At 36.6% G+C, this 21,631-nt stretch overlaps 2 protein-coding genes across 2 annotated transcripts; one reads left to right on the forward strand and one right to left on the reverse strand.

The window, feature by feature from the left end:
- The first annotated feature begins 379 nt into the window (after positions 1-379).
- Positions 380-3,615, forward strand: LOC111502806 (ribosomal protein S13). Its single transcript, XM_023156967.2, has 3 exons — positions 380-503; positions 689-816; positions 3,269-3,615. Exons 1-3 carry the CDS (start codon positions 481-483, stop codon positions 3,571-3,573), a joined length of 456 nt encoding a protein of 151 aa, XP_023012735.1. The 5' UTR covers positions 380-480; the 3' UTR covers positions 3,574-3,615.
- Positions 3,616-5,487: 1,872 nt separating this feature from the next.
- On the reverse strand, positions 5,488-20,957 carry LOC111502805 (uncharacterized). Its single transcript, XM_023156966.2, has 9 exons — positions 20,752-20,957; positions 20,146-20,464; positions 19,997-20,078; positions 17,343-18,122; positions 13,938-14,071; positions 8,596-8,834; positions 8,019-8,134; positions 5,694-5,882; positions 5,488-5,636 (listed from the first exon to the last, which is right to left on the reverse strand). Exons 1-9 carry the CDS (start codon positions 20,837-20,839, stop codon positions 5,544-5,546), a joined length of 2,040 nt encoding a protein of 679 aa, XP_023012734.2. The 5' UTR covers positions 20,840-20,957; the 3' UTR covers positions 5,488-5,543.
- Positions 20,958-21,631: the final 674 nt, after the last annotated feature.

The following is a 21,631-nucleotide window of genomic DNA, read 5'->3' on the forward strand; positions in this document are numbered from 1 at the left end:
CTTCATTGAGATTTATTGAATTTCCTCAAATGCCAGCCCCATTCATTGGTCGTTGTTCAATGAACATTTTTTAAAACTGATTCCAGTCATAATGAATTGTCAATAATAATATATTCTGATCAACGATAACAAATAAAATAAACCTTCGAAAAACTCGAATAATTCAAGTAGTTTGACAAATTACAGTTTAATTTGTGATTCCAAGAAATTTTGACAACTTCCTGGGGTTTACATACAATTTAGAATCGAAATTGAGAAATGTTCACTCAGCTTACTCCTTCGAGATCAACATAACGCAAAAGAAATATTCTGTTTCACAGTTTCCTGATTTGTATTACTTTCTCCTTTAAAATATGTTTCTGTGATCTGTGATTTCATTTTTCAGTTTGGCAACATTGAAGCTCGTAGCAATTTGAGGGTTGTTCTTTTAACGTAGCTCCATTTGTCGGGAATAGCGTGTTTTCAATTTTTCATTTAAAAATGGGTCGAATGCACGCACCTGGGTGAGTTTTCTTTTCATTACATTATAATAACTGAAATTTGAAAATATTGAAATTAATATTTGCACGGGAAACGAGTATGTGTGTACTCGAGGTTCGAAAACGCCGCGAGGTTATGTTTCCTCGTGGCCGTGTCATTGGAACTAATTGTAGAGCACAGTGTTCAATGTAATATTTTTCTGTTTCAGCAAGGGTATAGCCCAATCGGCTTTACCTTATAGACGAAGCGTACCTACCTGGTTGAAAGTTACACCAGAAGAAGTAAAAGAGCATATATTCAAACTTGGCAAAAAAGGATTGACTCCATCACAGATTGGTGAGTATTGAGGAAGTGTATATTACCGTAAGTGTGTTTGTTGGAAAGAAAAGTAAATTTATACACGCTCAGTATCAATTTATGCTTTTTATTAGATTATGCTCTGTTATGCTAACACCAAATTGTAAATTCCAAAAGCAGTGATCAAAAACTAATGGCTGTTTAATACACCAACAACTTAATTCTTTACCTTGAGAAAGTTATAATCAGTAACTGATTCACATTGTAACAACTCGAAGAGAAAGTTTGTATATGAATCAGCCGTAAACTAATGCAAATCTAACATAATGTTATTTGGAAACAATTCACCATTTTCTCAAGATATCAAAATCACTATTGATAGTCTCCAATTAGCTCTTGCAGAACATATCAAGGTAGACTGTAATTTAAGATTGGAAAAAATGTAAATTTACATGTTTAGACATCTTATTCCTCCCTGAAAACATACGAAGCCAGGCATTATTTAACGACGGATATAAAACTACTGTGTGACTAGTTGAAATTGTTTATTTTTAAATTTGCCCACTGCGTTTACGACCCTAATATTTATTTATTTATACGGGGTAAATTCCATTACAATGTAAAAATTTTACAGAAAATAAGTAACAATCTAAAAATGTAAAATAGGATGCTACGGAATGTTTCTGATTCTAACTTGACACCACTAGAGCTAAATCCTTTTTAATGCTTCAATGGAAAAAACCTGAACAATGATGTAAAGACCTAGTGTTTTGGATAATTTCACACTCATTTGGTTAATAGGTTTACAAATCTAAGTTGTTCGTCAAAAATTACCGCTAAATCTTTTATAGACGATGATGTGCATTCTAAGTGCTGACCATTTATCTTGTATGATGTATCGAATTTCCTACCAACTCTTGAGAAGGTATTAAAATGGCATTTATTTACATTAAGAAACAAGTTATTTGTAACACAACATTCATAAACTTTATCAAGATCATCTTGAAGGAGAGTTTGGTTATTGTACGACTTTATCGGTCTTTAAAACTTCAGGTCATCCACAAACATTAAAAATTCACTGTTCTCAAAACTACATCCTACGTCATTCACAAAAATATTGAATAACAGGGGTGAACAATGTGACCCTTGTGGCACTCCAGGTATTACTAATATATAACTCTATTTGCATCCCCCAGTTTTAACCTGTTGTGAACGACCAGCAAAAAACTACCAAATCATTTAAAAAAAATGTTTTGTAAAACCAAAATTTCCAATCTTCTTCAATAGCATGTTGTGATTTACTTTGTCAAACGCCTTGGAAAAGTCTGTGTGTATGTATCAAAAGTACATAACTCTTCCCTAGACGCGAAAGAGTTGAATATGGAGAAGACTCTTTCGTGCTACTTGTTTGTTCCACAAAATTATAATTTTACCAGAAAATAATCACAATTCACTCTGATATTCATAATGTAAAATGAAAATTCAGAGGTACAATAATGCCACCAAAGTTTGGAATTGAATTTTTCAAACGTTGTTTTTCTCATCTAATATGTACCTTTCTGGAACTTGAATGTATATCGCTCACAAAAATTCAAATTGAAATACAAGAAAGAAATATCTTTTTGGCCAATCCTAACTAGTTCAACTATATTTTGGTTTTTTTCTTTGAGGTCCTTGGGAGGGCTTGTCATATCATCCAAATTGAGTTCAAATACAAAAATAAAATGACTAGAAGTTTTTTGTAGGTTATGTTTTACACATCATGATGTATTTGTTTTAATCTGTTCTAAGACCTGCAAACACGCCACGAAAGTATTGAAAGTTTTAGAGAGAATTTCGACCAATCATTGAATTTACTATTCATACAAATAAAACAAGCTACACTTCTGAGGGTTTCCTCTAATAAAAAAAAAAGCAGTATGGAATTTGAATTATGCAAAAAACACTTCTCAGTTTGTATTCCAAACATTCATTATGGAATTGAATCAGATATCATTCACAGGATTCCTACATAATATAGTTCATGGAAGAGGTAAAGTTTTACTAACGTGGAACACCGTCATAATCAGTTTATTTGCTTATTTGATTTAATCCCAGCTTTAGGAATCTTGTTTAAATTAAATCAAATTACTTATACCAAATTCGTATAGCTTTTATAATAATTGTAACTGCTTTGTCTATAACAATTATTTTCTTTCTGGCAATAAAATATTCTCACTTAAAATACTTTTTCTTCTGTAGTTTTGAAGAGAAATCGAAGTAAACTTGTAATCAACAAAGTTGCCCATCACATGAAAAAATTCAAACTTTATTCTGAATTTTGGAAATAATTTCCTTTGCATCTTGAAAAAATTGATGGTAACAATATCAAAAACTGTCACAGTTATCCAAACTGTCCTAATTACTCCAAGAAATCACATTTTTTCGGGTTTCTAAAATAAGTCAAAGCACAGCCACGGCTAATTATTGTATATCACGTTTTAACTTTCAGGTGTAATTCTTAGGGATTCTTATGGAGTCGCCCAAGTGAGATTTGTTTCTGGAAACAAAATCTTGCGCCTCATGAAAGCTATGGGTTTGGCCCCCGATCTGCCCGAAGATTTATATTACCTCATCAAGAAAGCAGTGGCTATACGTAAGCATTTGGAAAGGAACAGAAAGGACAAGGACAGCAAGTTCCGTTTGATTTTGGTCGAATCACGTATCCACCGATTGGCAAGATACTACAAGACCAAGAGTGTGCTTGCACCAAACTGGAAATACGAATCCAGCACAGCATCAGCTTTGGTTGCTTAAGCTAGAAATATTTTGTTATAAATAATAAAAAAAAAACATTTACATTTTTGTTTTACTCTTAACTGTCCTTTCAAAGTGTCATGCATTTTGTACAATGTCATCGAAATTAAATTTTGACAATTTATTTAAAAAATGTTATATACTTGTTTGTTCCAACCAAGTTCCATAAAGACACGCTCAGTACATAGTTTCACTTGTCGAGTACGCATCAGGGTACAGTTTCAGGGCCAGTTGTGATTGGGAGATACAGAAATGTTTTCCATACTCTTGGCCACGATTTCATTATACAATTAGGAAGTCAATTTTACCAACTCTTTGGGGAAAAAGTTTTTGAACATATACTTCACATTAATAATTCCTTTTTTATTCGTTTAGTTTATACAGAGCTCCTGCTTCTGATATGGATGCTTTCAACCTGAGTAGAGTGTTTTTTTGAACTCTCGTAACTTTCAGCTAATATTAACAGTAGATTTCAATATTAATTTTGAGATGTAAGGCTCGCAATGCATATACAACACATGCTCTGGTAAGAACTGCGATATTCATCGTCGTTTTAATCAGGTTGGAGCCTTCCTGGTAAGAATTAATCTCGAATTGACCTTATTAAGTGATGCGACCCCATTGTTGCCAATTGCGGTAGAATAATGACATTTGCTAATGAATAAATAACCTATCTTTGTGAGTTCCTTCTGCATTTTCATTTTTGCTAAATGAGAAACTGATTTCCAGAATATGTCTGAATAGAGATTTCCAGTCGTCCTATATGAAGTTGCGGCTCCAGAATGAAGAATCAGCTATAAAAAATATTAGATGCTGTGTCCCAAAAATGAAAATGCAGAAGGAACTCAGAAAGATAGGTTATTTATTCATTAGCAAATGTCATTATTCTATCGCAGTTGGAAACCAAGGGGTCGCATCACTTAATAGGGTCAATTTGTATTGAAAAAACACACTTTGATGTCAGATTTCCACGTGGTAGTTCACAAAACTGTGACGCGTGTTGAAACAGTATCTTCGGACGTTTTATCATATTTTCGAATTCGTCCTTGAAACTTTTGTTGTTAATTAATAATTATACTCGACATGAAATTTAGCTGATTTTTCTTCATTCATCCCAGTGACACCAGTTATCTTAAATAAAGCGGTGATTCCTTTCACCTCTGATGAGCCGATGTTCAAACTGAGAATATTTGGAATCGATTTAAGGAATGTGACATTTGACATTCTCCAATGTTTATGTCACAGAACACTAAACAATTGAGAAATGAAACTGTTTTTTACCACTTTTTTCGTAACTATACTGTTTCGTCCGTAATATTGGTAACAAATAAAAGTAGTTTATCGTAATTGTTTGAAAATGTCCTCATAGTACGAAACTGCAGTAACATTACTCACAAATAAAAGTGCTAAAAAACATAGTTTATTTTTCATTATTATCTCCTACCACCTAGTAAGGGCTATATCCATCAATTCATCACTAAGCAATTGTCAGTAACCTACATGTCCATAAGTTTTCTTATCTAGCTCGGTGGTGGCACAAAGAAGGTACGTGGAAGCCATGTGCTATCGTGGGGCTACTTTTTGTATAATGAATGTCCGTTATGAAAGTATATATGTGTGGAGTGAACGTATTATCAAATGTGAAGTGATGGTACCCTTATTTACGCCGGTATCCAGGCCGGCGCGGCGGTTCTGATAACCATTTAATGTTTTTAAACAAACAGAAAATGACTGAAAAAAACTAGGGGTGGCAGCATTGCCTTGAGCAAGACCTCTGCACCCATCCAAGAAAACTCCCGTCAACTGTTGTCAGAAAGACAGTCCACCTGATATACGAAAAAAAAATCGTTCATTATCAGTGAAAGTTAACTTTAGTTTCATATACGACTCCTGTAAAAATATATGTAACACTAATAACAAAAAAAGTAATTTATTGAACTCTAATTCATTACAATATATTATATTCAAGCCTAATCGTTATAGTGCTGCTGTACGCTTTTCCACTTTTCAACCAGCTGTGAAACCCCTTTTTTCTTCATCGATAACCCAGGTGCTAATTTTACCTAAAACCAAGCAAATGAGTGTGAGCTTACATCAACTATAAAAAAAAAGAAACAAACCTTGGATTTCTTCTTTCTCTTTGAAGTATCAGTGGTAGTTTCCACGGGTGCAGTTTCCGAAGGGATCGGTTCATTAGGAGGGGAGGGGGGAAGTAGAGGGGATGAGACTTGCGGATCTATCGCCGCAACCTCTGAATAGAACGAGTCCAACGCCGAGTTCAAAGGGTCTACGTCTTGTGCTACCTGGTTCTGTGAAGAAAAAAAATCATGACTTTCCACTGTCAAAATATCGTGGTTTGAAAGCCACTACGAGCAGCATGGTCTATGGTATGACACGCAGATACTGAGACTAATCAGATTTTCTTTCAGCAAGTTCACCGCAGAACAACTCGACCGCGATCCAATTATCCTTAGATTCACTGAGGAACGCCCGACGCTAATAGCAATAGCCGCCGGTTAGTTTTTGGACGCCCCCATGCAAAAATTCAGTTAGGAATAGTCAGACAAATCACTTTTTACCGATCGCCAAAGAATAGCACCTGAAGGCTGACTTTCGACCAAAAAAGGTCAGATGTCAATCTTGCTGAAGTGCCCATCAGTAAGTTGAGGACCGCTCGGAGAGCGTGGGTAGTAGGTTCTCCTCGCTAAATAGCTGGGGGGGGGGGGGAAAGCTTCTACTTCAACACGCTCACAACGCCTTGGATTCCCCGTGGAGGATCCAGAAAGATACCCAGGAAAAAGCTCCCCTTTTCCGCAGCTAGATTCCTGGGAGCAATGGAAGACCCGCCGGAGCCGATCCAGGATATCCCAGAGGGATTCCCACAGAGAATCAGATAGCGGACAGCGGATAGCAGCGTCCTGGAAAAACCCGAAATACGAAGAGTTTCACCCGGCCAAAAAACCGTACCCAAAAAGTACCAACACCACGACCTCTGCAATGGACCCGGACCATACGGACCAAACTATATGAACAAGCGGAATACAAAAACAACACAACACAGACTCCAACACACAACAAAACACACACACACACATACAACACACTTACCCTGAAGAGGCATTAGTTATGACCGCACCGGGGGGCCGGTTAGGCCCCCCAGACGCACCCTGGCGTTGGATGCGATCGGGTGTGGAGGGGTGGATTTTCGGGAAATCCTTGCGGGTACCGCCCCTCACCCCACACCAACAGGATTTCGCAGGGCTTCCTCCCGCTCACCGAACCCGGAATTGCTTCCTTACATCTACTTAGTGTGGCTAACCAAGAAACAGGACCATCGGCAGCGTTCGACCGAACGTTCGTACAAGTTAACTAAGCTCTTCTTTCGCCAGAGAGTGCTCGCGTCGCACACCTGCCCCCGCCAACCATGCCAAATCAATTGGGAATATGGTCCCGGAAGTGGCCGGTCGGGGTCCTAAGCTCGGATACTAGTAGCTCCGTCCAACCGGGGTCCGACATCTCAAGCGTCTGCCTTGGTGCCCTCCAAGACTAGACTCGGATACTAAAGCCCGGAAGGACCGCGAGCCCCGACACCTCGAACGCTCGGATCCGTACAGAGGCAGGCGAGGATCACGGGACAGCATAAGCCGTCCAGTGCCTCGGTATGGGGCTGCAATGCACCCATGAATGGATTACCGCATCCCCGTATCCCTTTACCCGCTATTGGAGATGAGGCTCGCTAGCCTCCAGCCGCGAGCGGGCACTTACCTCCCCCCTAGAACTCATGTTAGGAAAGTTCCCTTTCCAACGTTTGATGAGTAACCGTCGAGGACTCTTTCGAGCATCCTCTACCACACATCATATGTCGAAGATGTCGCGCCCATTACCCGTGTAGGTGCGGGATAGGGCGGTTCATCAACAACTTTTGGGTGTACGCCGTGTGGTCTGCACCGCATACCCTTACGTTACCCCGAGGGGCACTCATGTTAGGAAAGTTACCTTTCCAGCGTTGGATGAGTAAACGCCGAGGCTCTTGCGAGACACCTCTCCCACACATCTAGCTTGAAACCGGCCAACGCCTGTTACTCGCAGATGCGGGATTGGGTGGTTGACCGATAACTTTACTGGGAGAGTGCCGTGTGGTCTGCACCGGGTGAGTGGCGGGGGACAGTGATCCCCCGCCACTCACCAAAAATTTGAATAAACGATTTTCATTCATTCATTTCTCTTATGTAGTTTGCCCTTCTTATTTGATCAACTTCAAACGTGTATTTCATCAAGTCGGGTTTTGATGATAAATGTGTGCAGGCTTAGCTTGTAGCTTCTTAGAATGGGCAGGTGAGAGAATGTCAATTTCGGCAACTTTGGCTAAAGTTGAATCAGCTTTTCATTAGCATCTAACCACAAACTAACAGAAAAAACATATGAATCAAAAAAATTATACTCACTTGTGGCAAAGATCCTTCAGAAGAGGCCGTTTCTGGCAAGTCGACTCCCGGAGGTAACGGTTCTCCGAGATCAGACAATTTCGTAGGAAGAGCTGGCTGCACTTGAACAGATTGCTCTGAAATAAAAAAAGTGGATATGTTTATATTATTTTCAATATCAACATTGGCAGGAAGATTGATTTTCCATATAAAGAAGAAACACATTTTCAGAAACGTTGCAAATAGTCTCAGTCGGAAATAAAACTCCAAAGCCCCATTAGGTCACTTGTGACGTTCCTCAAGGTTCCATTTCTGGTCCATCTTCGTTCCTGACATACAAAAATGATCTCTCGTATGTAGGAGCGTGGTGTCATCCGCAAAGATCGTAAAAATTCCTTGAAATAAGTAACAAGGTCATTCACATATATAAGGAAAAGAATCGGGCCCAGTACTGATCCTTGTGGAACGCCCCACAATATATCCTTAGTGTGAGATAGTTTTTCGTTTGATCTTACTAACTGTTTTCTATATCGAAAGTTTTGGAGAAATTGCAGAATAAAAATTATCATCATTATTAAAACTGGAGGAAAAGTCTTACCAGGAATCGGAATACTACCCACCACGACCCTCTCATCTGTGCTAATAATTGGAGGAGGGGGAGGCGTGGGGCTCCTTATCGTGGGGGGTAAGGGGGGCGACATTCGTATCACCTGTTCGGTGGGTGGCGGCGTGGTAGAAATATCCATGGCTTCATCGAATGTATTGGAATCTGACTGCGGATACTCCCACTGGCTGATCCCTGTCGCCAGGTTTTGGTAATAATACCTTTTATGCGACCTAAAACACCACGGAAGAAATAAAAAATAGAGGGCGTTAAGAATGTGTGGTCCGAGTTGGGGAAGTTTGGGGATTCTGAGTAGATTAATTTTATTGTAAATTGAACAACGGGAAAATTTCTCGGCAAAAAACCCTTCTTGTAAAATAGAATCGATTATTTTAATGTTGAAGAGCTCTCTGGTTTTATATCAATATTTGATTTTCCTGAAATTAACAAGCAAAAATTTAAGTTAGTCTGAAGAAACAATTGTTGAACGTAATATTAAAGTCCTGTTGATATTCGGTTGCCTCAAAAGCTTTGTTCTTTTCAATGTTATGTATTTCTGTAGCCTCATATCTCAATAAATATTCATTATACTGTGTACTTTGTACTCTATACATCGATGCTGTTCATTTTTATTCCAAATTTAAATTTTTTGCCTCTTTTCAGCTTATTACTATATCAGTTACATAAGGTTGCTTTCCAAAGAAATTAAAAATCACAAAAACTATTCGTGTTTAAAAAAGGAGACACGCATTGTATACAAAACTATAGAATGATATGTATACTCAACTGCTTTTCAATAGTTATAGAAACAGCTGTGTACAATCAATTGAAAATATCATCAACCCATACTTCTTGAAGATAAAAATAGAAGCAAATGGGCATTCGAGATCCCATACAATCTTTCACTTTTTCATACATGACCGTAGAACCCTAAAAGTTGAGGTGAATAAAGAACTTTCAGACGAAAAAAGATTCCCCTTGGGACTCCTCAAGGTGGAGTATTGGGTCCTCTGCCGTTTTTATTGTATATCAATGACCTACCTCTCCACATTAACAAAGGGCGGGTCTTAATTTATGCAGATGATTCAACAATTATATTAACTGCTGATACATTTGACTCGATGAATGATATACAACTAGTAGGGAAGAACTTTTCAGAATGGTGTGAGAGAAATCACCTCATTAATAATATGGAAAAAGTGGTCCTTATCCAATTCAGTAGTCTTCGAAAACACTTCAACAACATGAAGTTCAACTTAAGCCACACTGATATCTTAGTATCAGAAAGCACGAATTAAACGACATAGCTGTCGAAGTTCTGCCTCATCCACCATATTCCCCAGACCTCTCACCAATTGACAATCATCTGTAGAACTTTCGCCAATCAGGACCAGACGAAAACGGCCTTCGTCGACTTTATTTGATCGACTTGTGTTACGTTGGCAAAAGTGCATTTTTGAAACAACTTAATATGCCTTCGAATTCTGAAATTTAACCCACACTACAAGTTTTAGCATTTCCGAAATATATTGACTTATCCCAGGTTCATATCCATGGTTTCGAACCTTTTCCCAGAATTCAACGACAACCCTATTGCTAAATTTCAATGGTATTTATTTCAGGGCATCATAAAAATTTTCTCGCACATTTTGAGCATTTCCACTATTTCTGTAAAAATTCATGTTTTCCAAAAACATTTCCAGATGGAAATTTTGCGATTACAGAATTAAAATTTCGTTGTAGAAAATGAAGTTACATTATGCCATTTCAGTTGAAATTGGAGAAAAAATGATATATCAACACAGTGATGATTAGATTCTTAATTTCTCTAATTTATTTTCAGATTAGGCAATTTTTTATGAAAAATTAGGCTGAGGCTTTCATAACAGAATGAGAACATTTGGCAACATCCAAATAAAAATATAATTTGCCAACGAAACAGTAGTTTTTATAATGGGGAATGTTCCTCAATTTGGGTTATTACAGCAAATGCAAGTTTGAACAGATTAAAGTTGAGTTCAATTCATGAGTTTTTCAAATTCACTTCAAAAAGTATTCAAATTGATGTTTCAAATGTTGGGTTTTAATTTTTAAAGGGATTTGTTTCTAATTCACACATTGGCAACAGCGCCTAGAATGCTAAATTGGAGTTCAGGTTAGTAGTATGATAGAAGAAGAATAATCATGTCAATAGTGTCAAATTTAGACAAAATATAAATTAAAGTTCAATACCACCTCCACAAGCCACATAAACAACAGTTGTTTTGTTATTTATTTATATAGAGGAAGATAGGTTAGGTGCACAAAATGTCATATGTCACAGAATGTCTCGGAACTCGGAACATAAGGAAACAGAACAGCACGCCTCTGAAATATGCCATCTTTGTTTGCTCCTTACAGGTAACAGATTCATTGTCCTTTATTAGCTATAACCGATGTTGCCAAATGGTGGAATAGAAACGAATCTCTTTTAATGTTGAATGCATTATTTCATTCCTCTTTTTTTAAGTATTTAAATAATTCTTTAAGAAAAAGGTTACAATGATACGTTCAAAATGCGTTGTTTTAGACCTCTTTTATGAAAACTACTTGATTTTCGTCAGGAGGAACATTCCCCATTGAAATCGTGAAAAACAATATTTTTCTACACTGCTGATTAATTCATGTGATATTGTTAACCAACCAAACTTCATGGGGCTACGTTGTTCGATTAATATTATTTGATGTAGTAATTCTTAGAATAAGAAAAATTCACTTAGGAAAGAAAGGTTTCGGCGTTTTCCTTCTCCATCTTCATACAAAAAATGGGGGAATTTTCCAAAGAAAACAATTGAGTTCGAAATAAACTCATTGAATCACACGAAAGAGAATACTTTTGAATAAGCTACTTCTTTGTGAACATGGAATACTGTCATCACCAATGGCAGACTTTCGATGTTTCGGAATAAGACTAGTTGCCTCTTCAGTACTACAGTACTGTATGAAGATGGAGAAGTAGAAACTATAACCTTTTTTTTTTCCCAAAAATTAATCCTCCTCAAAATATACTCCTTTCAATTTGAAAATGCACTTGTTAGGAATAAATATTTCAAATATGACAACAATATAATTGTTTCACAGGGCATATTTCTTCAGAACCAACAATTATTTGCATTTTGGACACGAATTTTGAACAAAATTGTGATAAATGATTTTTAAAGTATTTTATGTATCAAAAAAATCAATTATGAATACTTTGAGCTACATTGAGTAAGTACGAATGGCTATTAAACATTTTTCTTCAAAAAGAACTCGAATTATCGGATGAAAGTTGTTTTCAACTAATGAGGTGTACCACTCTTCCTTCGAAACTCCATGTACCGACTAAAACGGTATACAACCTTTTTTTCATCAGTTATACTGTACCTGCTACGAGAACCTTTATCAAGATCAATAATTTACCAAATCATAAAAATTAAAAAATAGCATTATTTATGCTGATCCATTTTCTCCGCGTTTCTTGAGCAGACGAAGCAGCCTTCTCTTCGTTGTCGTCTCCTGCACATAAAAAATGTATTAGAACTATTACACCCAACTTTTACGAATAAATTATAGAAATTAAGTATTCTGAACAGAAATTAATTAGTTACAAACCTTTGGAATAAATTATATAAATTCCTATCCGGCGAAATCAAACCTGCTACGAAATTAAACCTAGAGCGAACCAACCGGAAACTAAATAAGTTTCAGTCACGTATTTACCCGTAACAAGTTTATAGAAAACATTGCATCTCCCCGAACAGTTCAATATACTGACAATCTTGTGAAGCAAAGAGAAAAGGAAAACAAGGGCGTCCTTTGAAAATATACTTCAACTAATTGTTGAATCTAGGTTAGAATCCTTTACTAGTTCCTACTTGCACAGGAGAAATACATTTCAAATGGTTTCATTATGTGCAACAATAAAATGCACATATATAATGTATTGAATTGTTTTCAATTATGAAAGAATAACAATTAAAAAAATACAGTCCACTTCAACAGTCGGATTCAAAGATTTGCCCCTCGATTCGTGGGTTATGAACATCAAGACCATCTAGGAGTTTGGTATCTTTGAGAAGGTTTACATTAGGACCTTAATAGAAGTACTGTGCGAAAAAGCAACGGAATTTTGGCTGAGACATACAACTCTTGAGATTGTAGACAATTCCTTACTTCAATTAATAACCACTATGAAGTGCACACACTGTGGATACTCATCAGTAACCTTTGATCCTTTCTGGGATTTGTCTCTCCCCATACCACTAAGAACTGGCCAATTACTTCACAAGATAGGAAACTCTGGATGGGGATGAAAAACCAACATGTTCAATGTGCAAGGAAAGGAGAAAAACTCATTAAAAAAGATTCTCTCTAACAGAATAAATTAGAGGCACATACAATGTTTCCATTGACTTTTCTTTAGAAGGAATTATATATGAGCAATTATGTAGCAGACAATGTGGCTCCTTGTCGTGATAATCTATATGCACTTTCGAATTACAGTGGGAATATTCACAGCGGCATTACAGAGCATACTGCAGACACTCCTCTACACCGGCACGTGGTATATGTCCTCTTTTATAAACAGAAGGAAATGAAGTCGCACCTTTGAAGTGATTACATTTTTTGAATAAATTCAGTTAATTGATTTTATTTCATAGTTCCAATAAAGTTTCTGTTTCAAATTCATTACATCACAACCCGATTTTTTATATAATACCAGATTTTGTCGCGACATCCACCCACTTCATGAAAAAACACAATTTTTTAGAATCATGAGTCATATAATATGGGTGCATACAAAACATGGCCCGCCATCTTTGATAGTCCGCCATTTTAGATTTAGAGGAAAGCCACATTATATTTCTTATTCTTTTCAGCAATCCCTTTCAATATTGGTCCCAATATTGGATTTAAAGTGACGTCTTGTCTTTTTACAAGCTCTCATTTAACTTGCAAAGTTTGTATTCATGTAAGTTTGGCTGAATTTAAAATTTTGGAGCAGTTATCCTCAATTGATTGACCTAAAATTTTACAGTCACATTCAGTTTGAATCCAAAACAAACACAGTTTGCTGAAAATAATAAGAAGAATGAAATGCTGTCGCTCTAAATTCAATACGGCAGACTCCCAAAGATCTTCAGATGTGTGTCAACCCATTCAAGCAAAAAAAAAAGTCAAATTCGAAGTATAACTCACCTTGAACAGCTGAAGATCGTCTCTTGAAAAGTCAAAATTATAAAACAATAGAGGAATGACAGGACTGAAGGAAAAAGTAAAAGGTGAGAAACACATTAATGTCATAGCGTTCATACCTATCCCATTGCAAAAGCCACCCCGCAGGCGTCGCTTCTTTTTCCAGCTTTATCAATTCGCTGCAGGTGTCACTCAGCCATTTTTTTAAGTAAGATAGTTTCAATCCTCCGTCTTTCATGGCAATGAACAACATCTGGAATTACAATTATTCAATGAATGAGTATTGAAGCCGGATTACTACCACTGACCATACATAGCCAGTGACAGCTGGTAGTGTAGCTACTGCTACACAGTTTCACAAAAACGCAACACGTGTTTTGCTATACAATAGCTTCTGTACAGACACGCCTGAAGAAGCTATTGTATAGCAAAACACATGTTGCATTTTTGCAAAACTGTAACATTAGCTTCCTCATATGTGTCCATGTTTCACTGAACAGTTTTACAAAAACACAACACGTGTATCGCTATAGAATAGCTTCTGTACAGACACGCCTGAAGAAGCTATTGTATAGCGAAACACGTATTACATTTTTGTTTAACTGTTCAATGAAACATAGACACACATGAGGAAGCTAATGTTAAACAGTTTTACAAAAACGCAACACGTGTTTCGCTATACAATAGATTCTGTATAGACACGCCTGAAGAAGCTTCTGTATAGCAAAACACGTGTTGCGTTTTTGTCAAACTGTTCAGTGAAACATAGACACACATGAGGAAGCTAATGTTACAGTTTTACAAAAACGCAACACCTGTTTCGCTACATAATAGTTTCTGTATAGACACGCCTGAAGAAGCTATTGTATAGCAAAACACGTGTTGCGTTTCTGTGAAACTGTTTAGTGGAATTCTCACAATAAAGTGTCAGTATAGACACGCCTCAAGAAGCTATTGTATAGCGAAACACATGTTGCGTATTTGTAAAACCATTCATTGAAACAGACACACATGAAGGAGCTACTGTTACACAGTTTTACAAAAACGCGACACGTGTTTCACTATACCTTCTGTATACCTGTTTCACTATACCTTCTGTATACCTGTTTCACTATACCTTCTGTATAGACACGCCTCAAGAAGCTACTGTATTGCGAAACACGTGTTGCGTTTATGTGAAACTATTTAGTGGATTTCTCACAATGAAGTGTCAATGTAGACACGCTTCAAGAAGCTATTGTATAGCGAAACACGTCTTGCGTATTTGTAAAACAGTTCAATGAAACATAGATCCACATGAAGGAGCTACTGATACAGTTTTACAAAAACACAACACGTGTTTCGCTAAATAATACCTTCTATATAGACACGCCTCAAGAAGCTATTGTATAGCGAAACACGTGTTGCGTATTTATAAAACCATTCAATGACACATAGACACACATGAAGGAGCTACCGTTACAGAGTTTTACAAAAAGCAACACGTGTTTCGCTATACAATACCTTCTGTATAGACACGCCTGTATAGAAGCTATTGTATAGCAAAACACGTGTTGCGTTTTTGTAAAACTGTTCAGTGAAACATAGACACACATGAGGAAGCTAATGTTACAGTTTTACAAAAACGCAACACCTGTTTCGCTACACAACAGCTTCTGTATAGACACGCCTGAAGAAGCTATTGTATAGCAAAACACGTGTTGCGTTTCTGTGAAACTGTTTAGTGGAATTCTCACAATGAAGTGTCAGTATAGACACGCCTCCAGAAGCTATTGTATAGCGAAACACGTGTTGCGTATTTGTAAAACCATTCAATGAAACATAGACACACATGAAGGAGCTACTGTTACACAGTTTTACAAAAACGCAACACGTGTTTCGCTATACAATACCTTCTGTATAGACACGCCTGAAGAAGCTATTGTATTGCGAAACACGTGTTGCGTTTATGTGAAACTATTTAGTGGATTTCTCACAATGAAGTGTCAATGTAGACACGCTTCAAGAAGCTATTGTATAGCGAAACACGTGTTGCGTATTTGTAAAACAGTTCAATGAAACATAGACCCACATGAAGGAGCTACTGATACAGTTTTACAAAAACGCAACACGTGTTTTGCTAAATAATACCTTCTGTATAGGCACGCCCCAAGAAGCTATTGTATAGCGAAACACGTGTTGCGTATTTGTAAAACCGTTCAATGAAACATAGACACACATGAAGGAGCTACCATTACACAGTTTTACAAAAACGCAACACGTGTTTCGCTATACAATACCTTCTGTATAGACACGCCTGAAGAAGCTATTGTATTGCGAAACACGTGTTGCGTTTATGTGAAACTATTTAGTGGATTTCTCACAATGAAGTGTCAATGTAGACACGCTTCAAGAAGCTATTGTATAGCGAAACACGTGTTGCGTATTTGTAAAACAGTTCAATGAAACAAAGACCCACATGAAGGAGCTACTGATACAGTTTTACAAAAACGCAACACGTGTTTCGCTAAATAATACCTTCTGTATAGGCACGTCTCAAGAAGCTATTGTATAGCGAAACAAGTGTTGCGTATTTGTAAAACCATTCAATGAAACATAGACACACATGAAGGAACTACCGTTACACAGTTTTACAAAAACGCAACACGTGTTTCACTATACAATACCTTCTGTATAGACACTCCTCAAGAAGCTATTGTATAGCAAAACACGTGTTGCGTTTATGTGAAACTGTTTAGTGGAATTCTAACAATGAAGTGTCAGTATAGGCACGCCTCAAGAAGCTATTGTATAGCGAAACACGTGTTGCGTATTTGTAAAACCGTTCAATGAAACATAGACACACATGAAGGAGCTACTGTTACACAGTTTTACTAAAAGGCAACACGTGTTTCGCTATACAATACCTTCTGTATAGACACGCCTCAAGAAGCTATTGTATATTAAAACACGTGTTACGTTTTTTGTAAAACTGTTCAGTGAAACATGAGGAAGCTATTGTTAAACAGTTACAAAAATGCAACACGTGTTTCGCTATACAATAGCTATTGTATAGACACGTTTGAGAAGCTATTATATAGCAAAACACGTATTGACGTTTTTGTGAAACTGTTTAGTGGAAATCTCACAATAAAGTGTCAGTACAGACACGCCTGAAGAAATATGTGTTGCGTTTTTGTAAAACTGTGTTATGCATTTGTTTCAATCGATTTTATTAGTAATATTTTAAGAAAGAATAAATATAACAATGTTATGAATAATGTATTTGTGTGTGCGAGTAAGGGTGTGTGTGGGGGGAGTGAGTAGGTGAAAATGGGGGTAAGGGAAGGGGCGATGGGGCAGAGAAGGGGTGTTGGGGGGTGTACGTGTATGCACATAGGTAAGAGTAAGGGCGAGGGGGTGTTGGAAAGTAGGTGCAGGAAGCAGAATGATTTTTTTTGGGGTGGGTGCGGGGTGGGGGCGTGGGAAGCTGGGAGGGTGCGAGGGGTATGTGGGGGGGGTGTAAGGGTACGTGTGAGACTCACTTCTGCTTGGATAACCATTGTTTGTACTGGTGAAATAGATGGCCTTCCTCCATTTAGAAAAACCAACTTCTCATTCAAAGTGGAATACATCTGCTCCACCTCTCCTTTATTTATAACCTCCTCCTCCACTTTCTCGACTTTATCACAGTCCGTTTCTTTATCTTTGGGAATGTCGGGATTCAAAACATCCGACTTCACGAACATAACCCCGCCTTTTTTAAAACCTGGATACACAACATCGCTTTTCGGGCTAGAACTTGCTTCTTTATCAAATCCAAGTCCTTTTCTTTCCTCGTCTATCGGATCCTCTTTCTTTTTTGTTGTGTTCACCAAAGCTACGCCTATCCTTCTTTTCCGCTGAAATGCTTTGCTGTGAAACTCTTCTCCGTTGGATATTTGTTGTTTTTCGGGTTCCACTTTGGGTTCTTCGATAAAATCCTTGACGTCTATGGGTTCTGTTATGGGGAATAGTGTACTATGGGAAACAGGAGGAGGTTCTGATTTTGGTAGGAAAACTGACTTTATCTCCTCGTTTTCCTCCTCGCTATCGCTATACCCAGCGACTAATGAGAACCCCGAAATATCCTTCTTTTTCTCTTTCTTCATGACCTCAGCCTCGAGTTTGGGGTTTTCCACTACCTCTTTGACGCCTGCTGGAAGTTCACCTCCCAACTCTTTCAGTTCTTGGGCGCGCTTTTGGATTTTTGTCAAAATATCAATATCATCGTCTTCTTCTGACAAATAACTGTCGTTTTCTTCTTTCGAGGGTTCATCGTCCACCTGAAACATTATGAAGTTGAAATACCAGAAGGGCGGCTTGAATGTTACCTTAGCCTCAGAGACCGCGAGACCTCGACAAGTTTCTTGGAGGTCTCTTGCGGTAATTCATCATTGGCATGTTGATTGGAACATTCAGATTGAAAACTTGACCGTCATGTGTTGTTTGTATTGCACCATCTTAGATTTTTTCTCATCATAATTGTTTTATTGAGATACAGAATAATTTCTGTCGACAGTGAATACTTAAACTTGGAAAAATAGGTAGACAAAGTACCAAATAGTTATTCATTATTGAACAAGAAACAATGAAATCAACAAAACTGACTTTGAAAATTGACTGGTTGTAAAAGAGACGAATTTGCTGACGTAGATCTGGGGACCTAACTTCCATTTACCACATGAGTTGTGAGAAATATCTGCTTAGTATAATATGCATTTTTTTCCTATGAAAAAGTACATCACTGTGTATTTTTCTTAGAAAAGGGAAGCATATGTACACATATATACAAACATACATACAAACATATGCACACATATACAAATATATGCGGGCATACATACCAACACATGCTTATAGAACAGAATAGAATAGAATTTCATTGCGCCCATACAAAATACAAATATTTTGGACAAGTCACCTATTACATTGCACAGTTACATAAAAAAGCTGTAAATGTAACAATAAAATTAAATGTAGAGTATAAAATGCATTTTAAAAATTCTTAACATATAAAGAAACAGGAATAAAAAGTGGAAAAGATGCACTTATATAAAAACATATGTACACATATATTTAAACATATGTACACACACACACATATATATATATATATATATATATATATATATATATATATATATATATATATATATATATAAACATATGCACACATATACAAACATATGCGCAGATACATACCAACACATGTTTATATACAAACATATGCACACTTATACAAACATATTCAAACATATACACACTCATACAAACATATGCACATATATATATAAACATGTGCACACATATATACAAGAATATACATACATATAGATAGTCTTGTCTAAATATTGAGTTTACTAGATTTTACAGTAAAATATCAACATGTTAAAATGTACAAATTTTCTGATGAGGGTTCAACACTATTTTATTTATCACGTAAGTCGTGAAGTTGTCATTGAAGAATTCGTCTGCAGTATTAAAAACTTTTCGTTCCTTTTCTTGCGACAAAGTTTCATTGGATACTTTTCTTAATAAGAGGGGAAGATGATTAAATAGTTTGTTCCGTTATGAAACAGTGAATTCTTGATGTGTGATATTGAAGAAATAGGAAAAGTGATATTGCAAGTGAGACAGGTAGCATAACTTGACAGTAACAAAATATTTTCCTTGTATTTTCTTTTTATGAGGCAAACTTTCTCTAAAATGAAAAGAGAAGCTAGAGGAAGTATGTCACATACTGAAAAAGATAATTATCTATCTGAAGAGAATTAGGAAAGATAAAAGCAGATGAATTCATTATACTCAAGTAGGGATTCTTCGCTGGAACTTTAAAACAATTTTATAATGACCTGATATAAATAATAGCTTCAAGACTGTGAATTGCTTTTTCAGTTGCAGGTCATCAAATAGTTTTTGGGATAAAGAATTATCTTAATTTAAAAATACTTTCTACTCAATGTGAATAATAGTGCAATCTACGGTTATCCACTGTTTTTGGAACATTGAGTTCTGAACTTAGAAATGGCTTTATAATTATAAACTTTATTTTAGCTCAAAACTTTTTGTCAACAAGATGTTTTTCTTTTGAAAATAAACGTATCTCTGTTTCATAAAGGAAATAATTTCAAACAGTCTATGTATTAATTTTACTCACCGTTTTAATTTTTTTCTGTATTGGTTCTTCATCTTCATCAGTTTCGGAGTCTCCGCCGTAGGAGGATATTAGCACTATCCTTCTAGAAAGGGTAATAATTTGTTACCTAACTGCTGATTATTGAAACGATGCAGAAAATTATTACTTACTCGTCCTCGGAGTCGCTTTCTTTCTCGAAAGGTCTTTTAGGGGCCTTCTTCTGTGGTTTTGGTCGATCTTTTTTTACAGAACTTTCGCCTATGGAATATATTTTAACACTATCCTGGGGTAACTTTTTTGTTGCGCCAGAAAACAGTTCCGAAGATTTCGGAGGTATGTATATACCAGAAGGCTTTTTTACATTTTTCAAGGTGGGTTTGTTCTTTTTTTGGTCTTTGAAGTCTGCAGGAGGGTCCCAAGTCACTTCGTCAGTTTTACAGTTCCAGTAGTAAGAATAACCAGTGAGTTCGTCGTGGCACTCTTTCCAAACTAGAGGAGAGACATAAATACGACCATTTGAGGATGATTTAAACAATAGAAGTATGTTGTTTGGCAAACCAAGCACATTTAAAAAGAAAATTAGCTAATATAGTGTCGAATGCTTTTGACAGGTTAAAGATGTTATATTGATAAAAACCCATCAAAAAAAAATTGGAACATATGCCTCCTTCAATTTCATAAGACAAAATATCGCATTTTCAAGTGGCAGAGTCACTTTTAAAAATTCAAAATACAGTAATTGGATTTCTTACATTGTCAACACTTCAATTACTTACCACTTTCAACTACTTTTGGAGGTTCTGGTTGTTTTGGTGGTGCAATTTCGTTAATTTCATTGAAAAAATCATCTATCTGAGCATCCATTTCTTAATAATAAATACAGTTCTAGTTTCCAGCTCTTATATAAAAAATGTACATAGCGAAGTAGCAATCTGACAATTTGTACTATTTATAGTCTATGCATCAATGATTTATAGGTTAGGTAGCTAGTACCGACGTTGCCAATTCTCCGATGCCGTTGTTGCAACACAACACACACCGTACAGAAGTAGCAAGACGTGTTCCCAAAGAGAAATGAAAAAAATTTCTACCGATGGTGGCACTAGTGTGTTCAGCAAATTGTCTGCAAATGGTAACATAGATTATGTATATTTTTTGGGCTTTGATGTGTTTTGAGTTGTTTAATTGTGACGGATATACTTTTTTGTTGCGATTATTCTAGACATGAGATAACCAGCGACTGCTACCCAATACTGTAGATAACCACATTAAATATGGACATCTTACTGTCATTCTGTAGGCTTCGTATTCTCTGATATTTCTTTATCAAGAGTGCCGTAGGTCCAGAGTTTTTGTTAAAATATTTCACATGGGGAAGAGGTTCAATCCAAGTGACCACACCGGGAATGTTACATGAATCTTGGTAAACAAAATACCATTGCCCACTTTCATTAATTGCTTGTCAACAAATAACGGTATCTGTTAGCAGGGAAGCTAATGCTGTAACTTAAATTTTGAACGATATAATAAATAATTCAAATTGCGCGTTATATGCTAGTTTATGGTCTCATGGAACCTGATATAGCCTTCGTGGTGACTGCATATACCACTGATGATGTATGCAATAGTAGCAGACGAAACTTTTGGTACTGCAGG

The sequence above is a fragment of the Leptinotarsa decemlineata genome, unplaced genomic scaffold (assembly GCF_025532065.1).
Source record: "Leptinotarsa decemlineata unplaced genomic scaffold, Ldec_3_MD MMD2_tig00026361_RagTag_RagTag, whole genome shotgun sequence".
Taxonomy (NCBI): domain Eukaryota; kingdom Metazoa; phylum Arthropoda; class Insecta; order Coleoptera; family Chrysomelidae; genus Leptinotarsa; species Leptinotarsa decemlineata.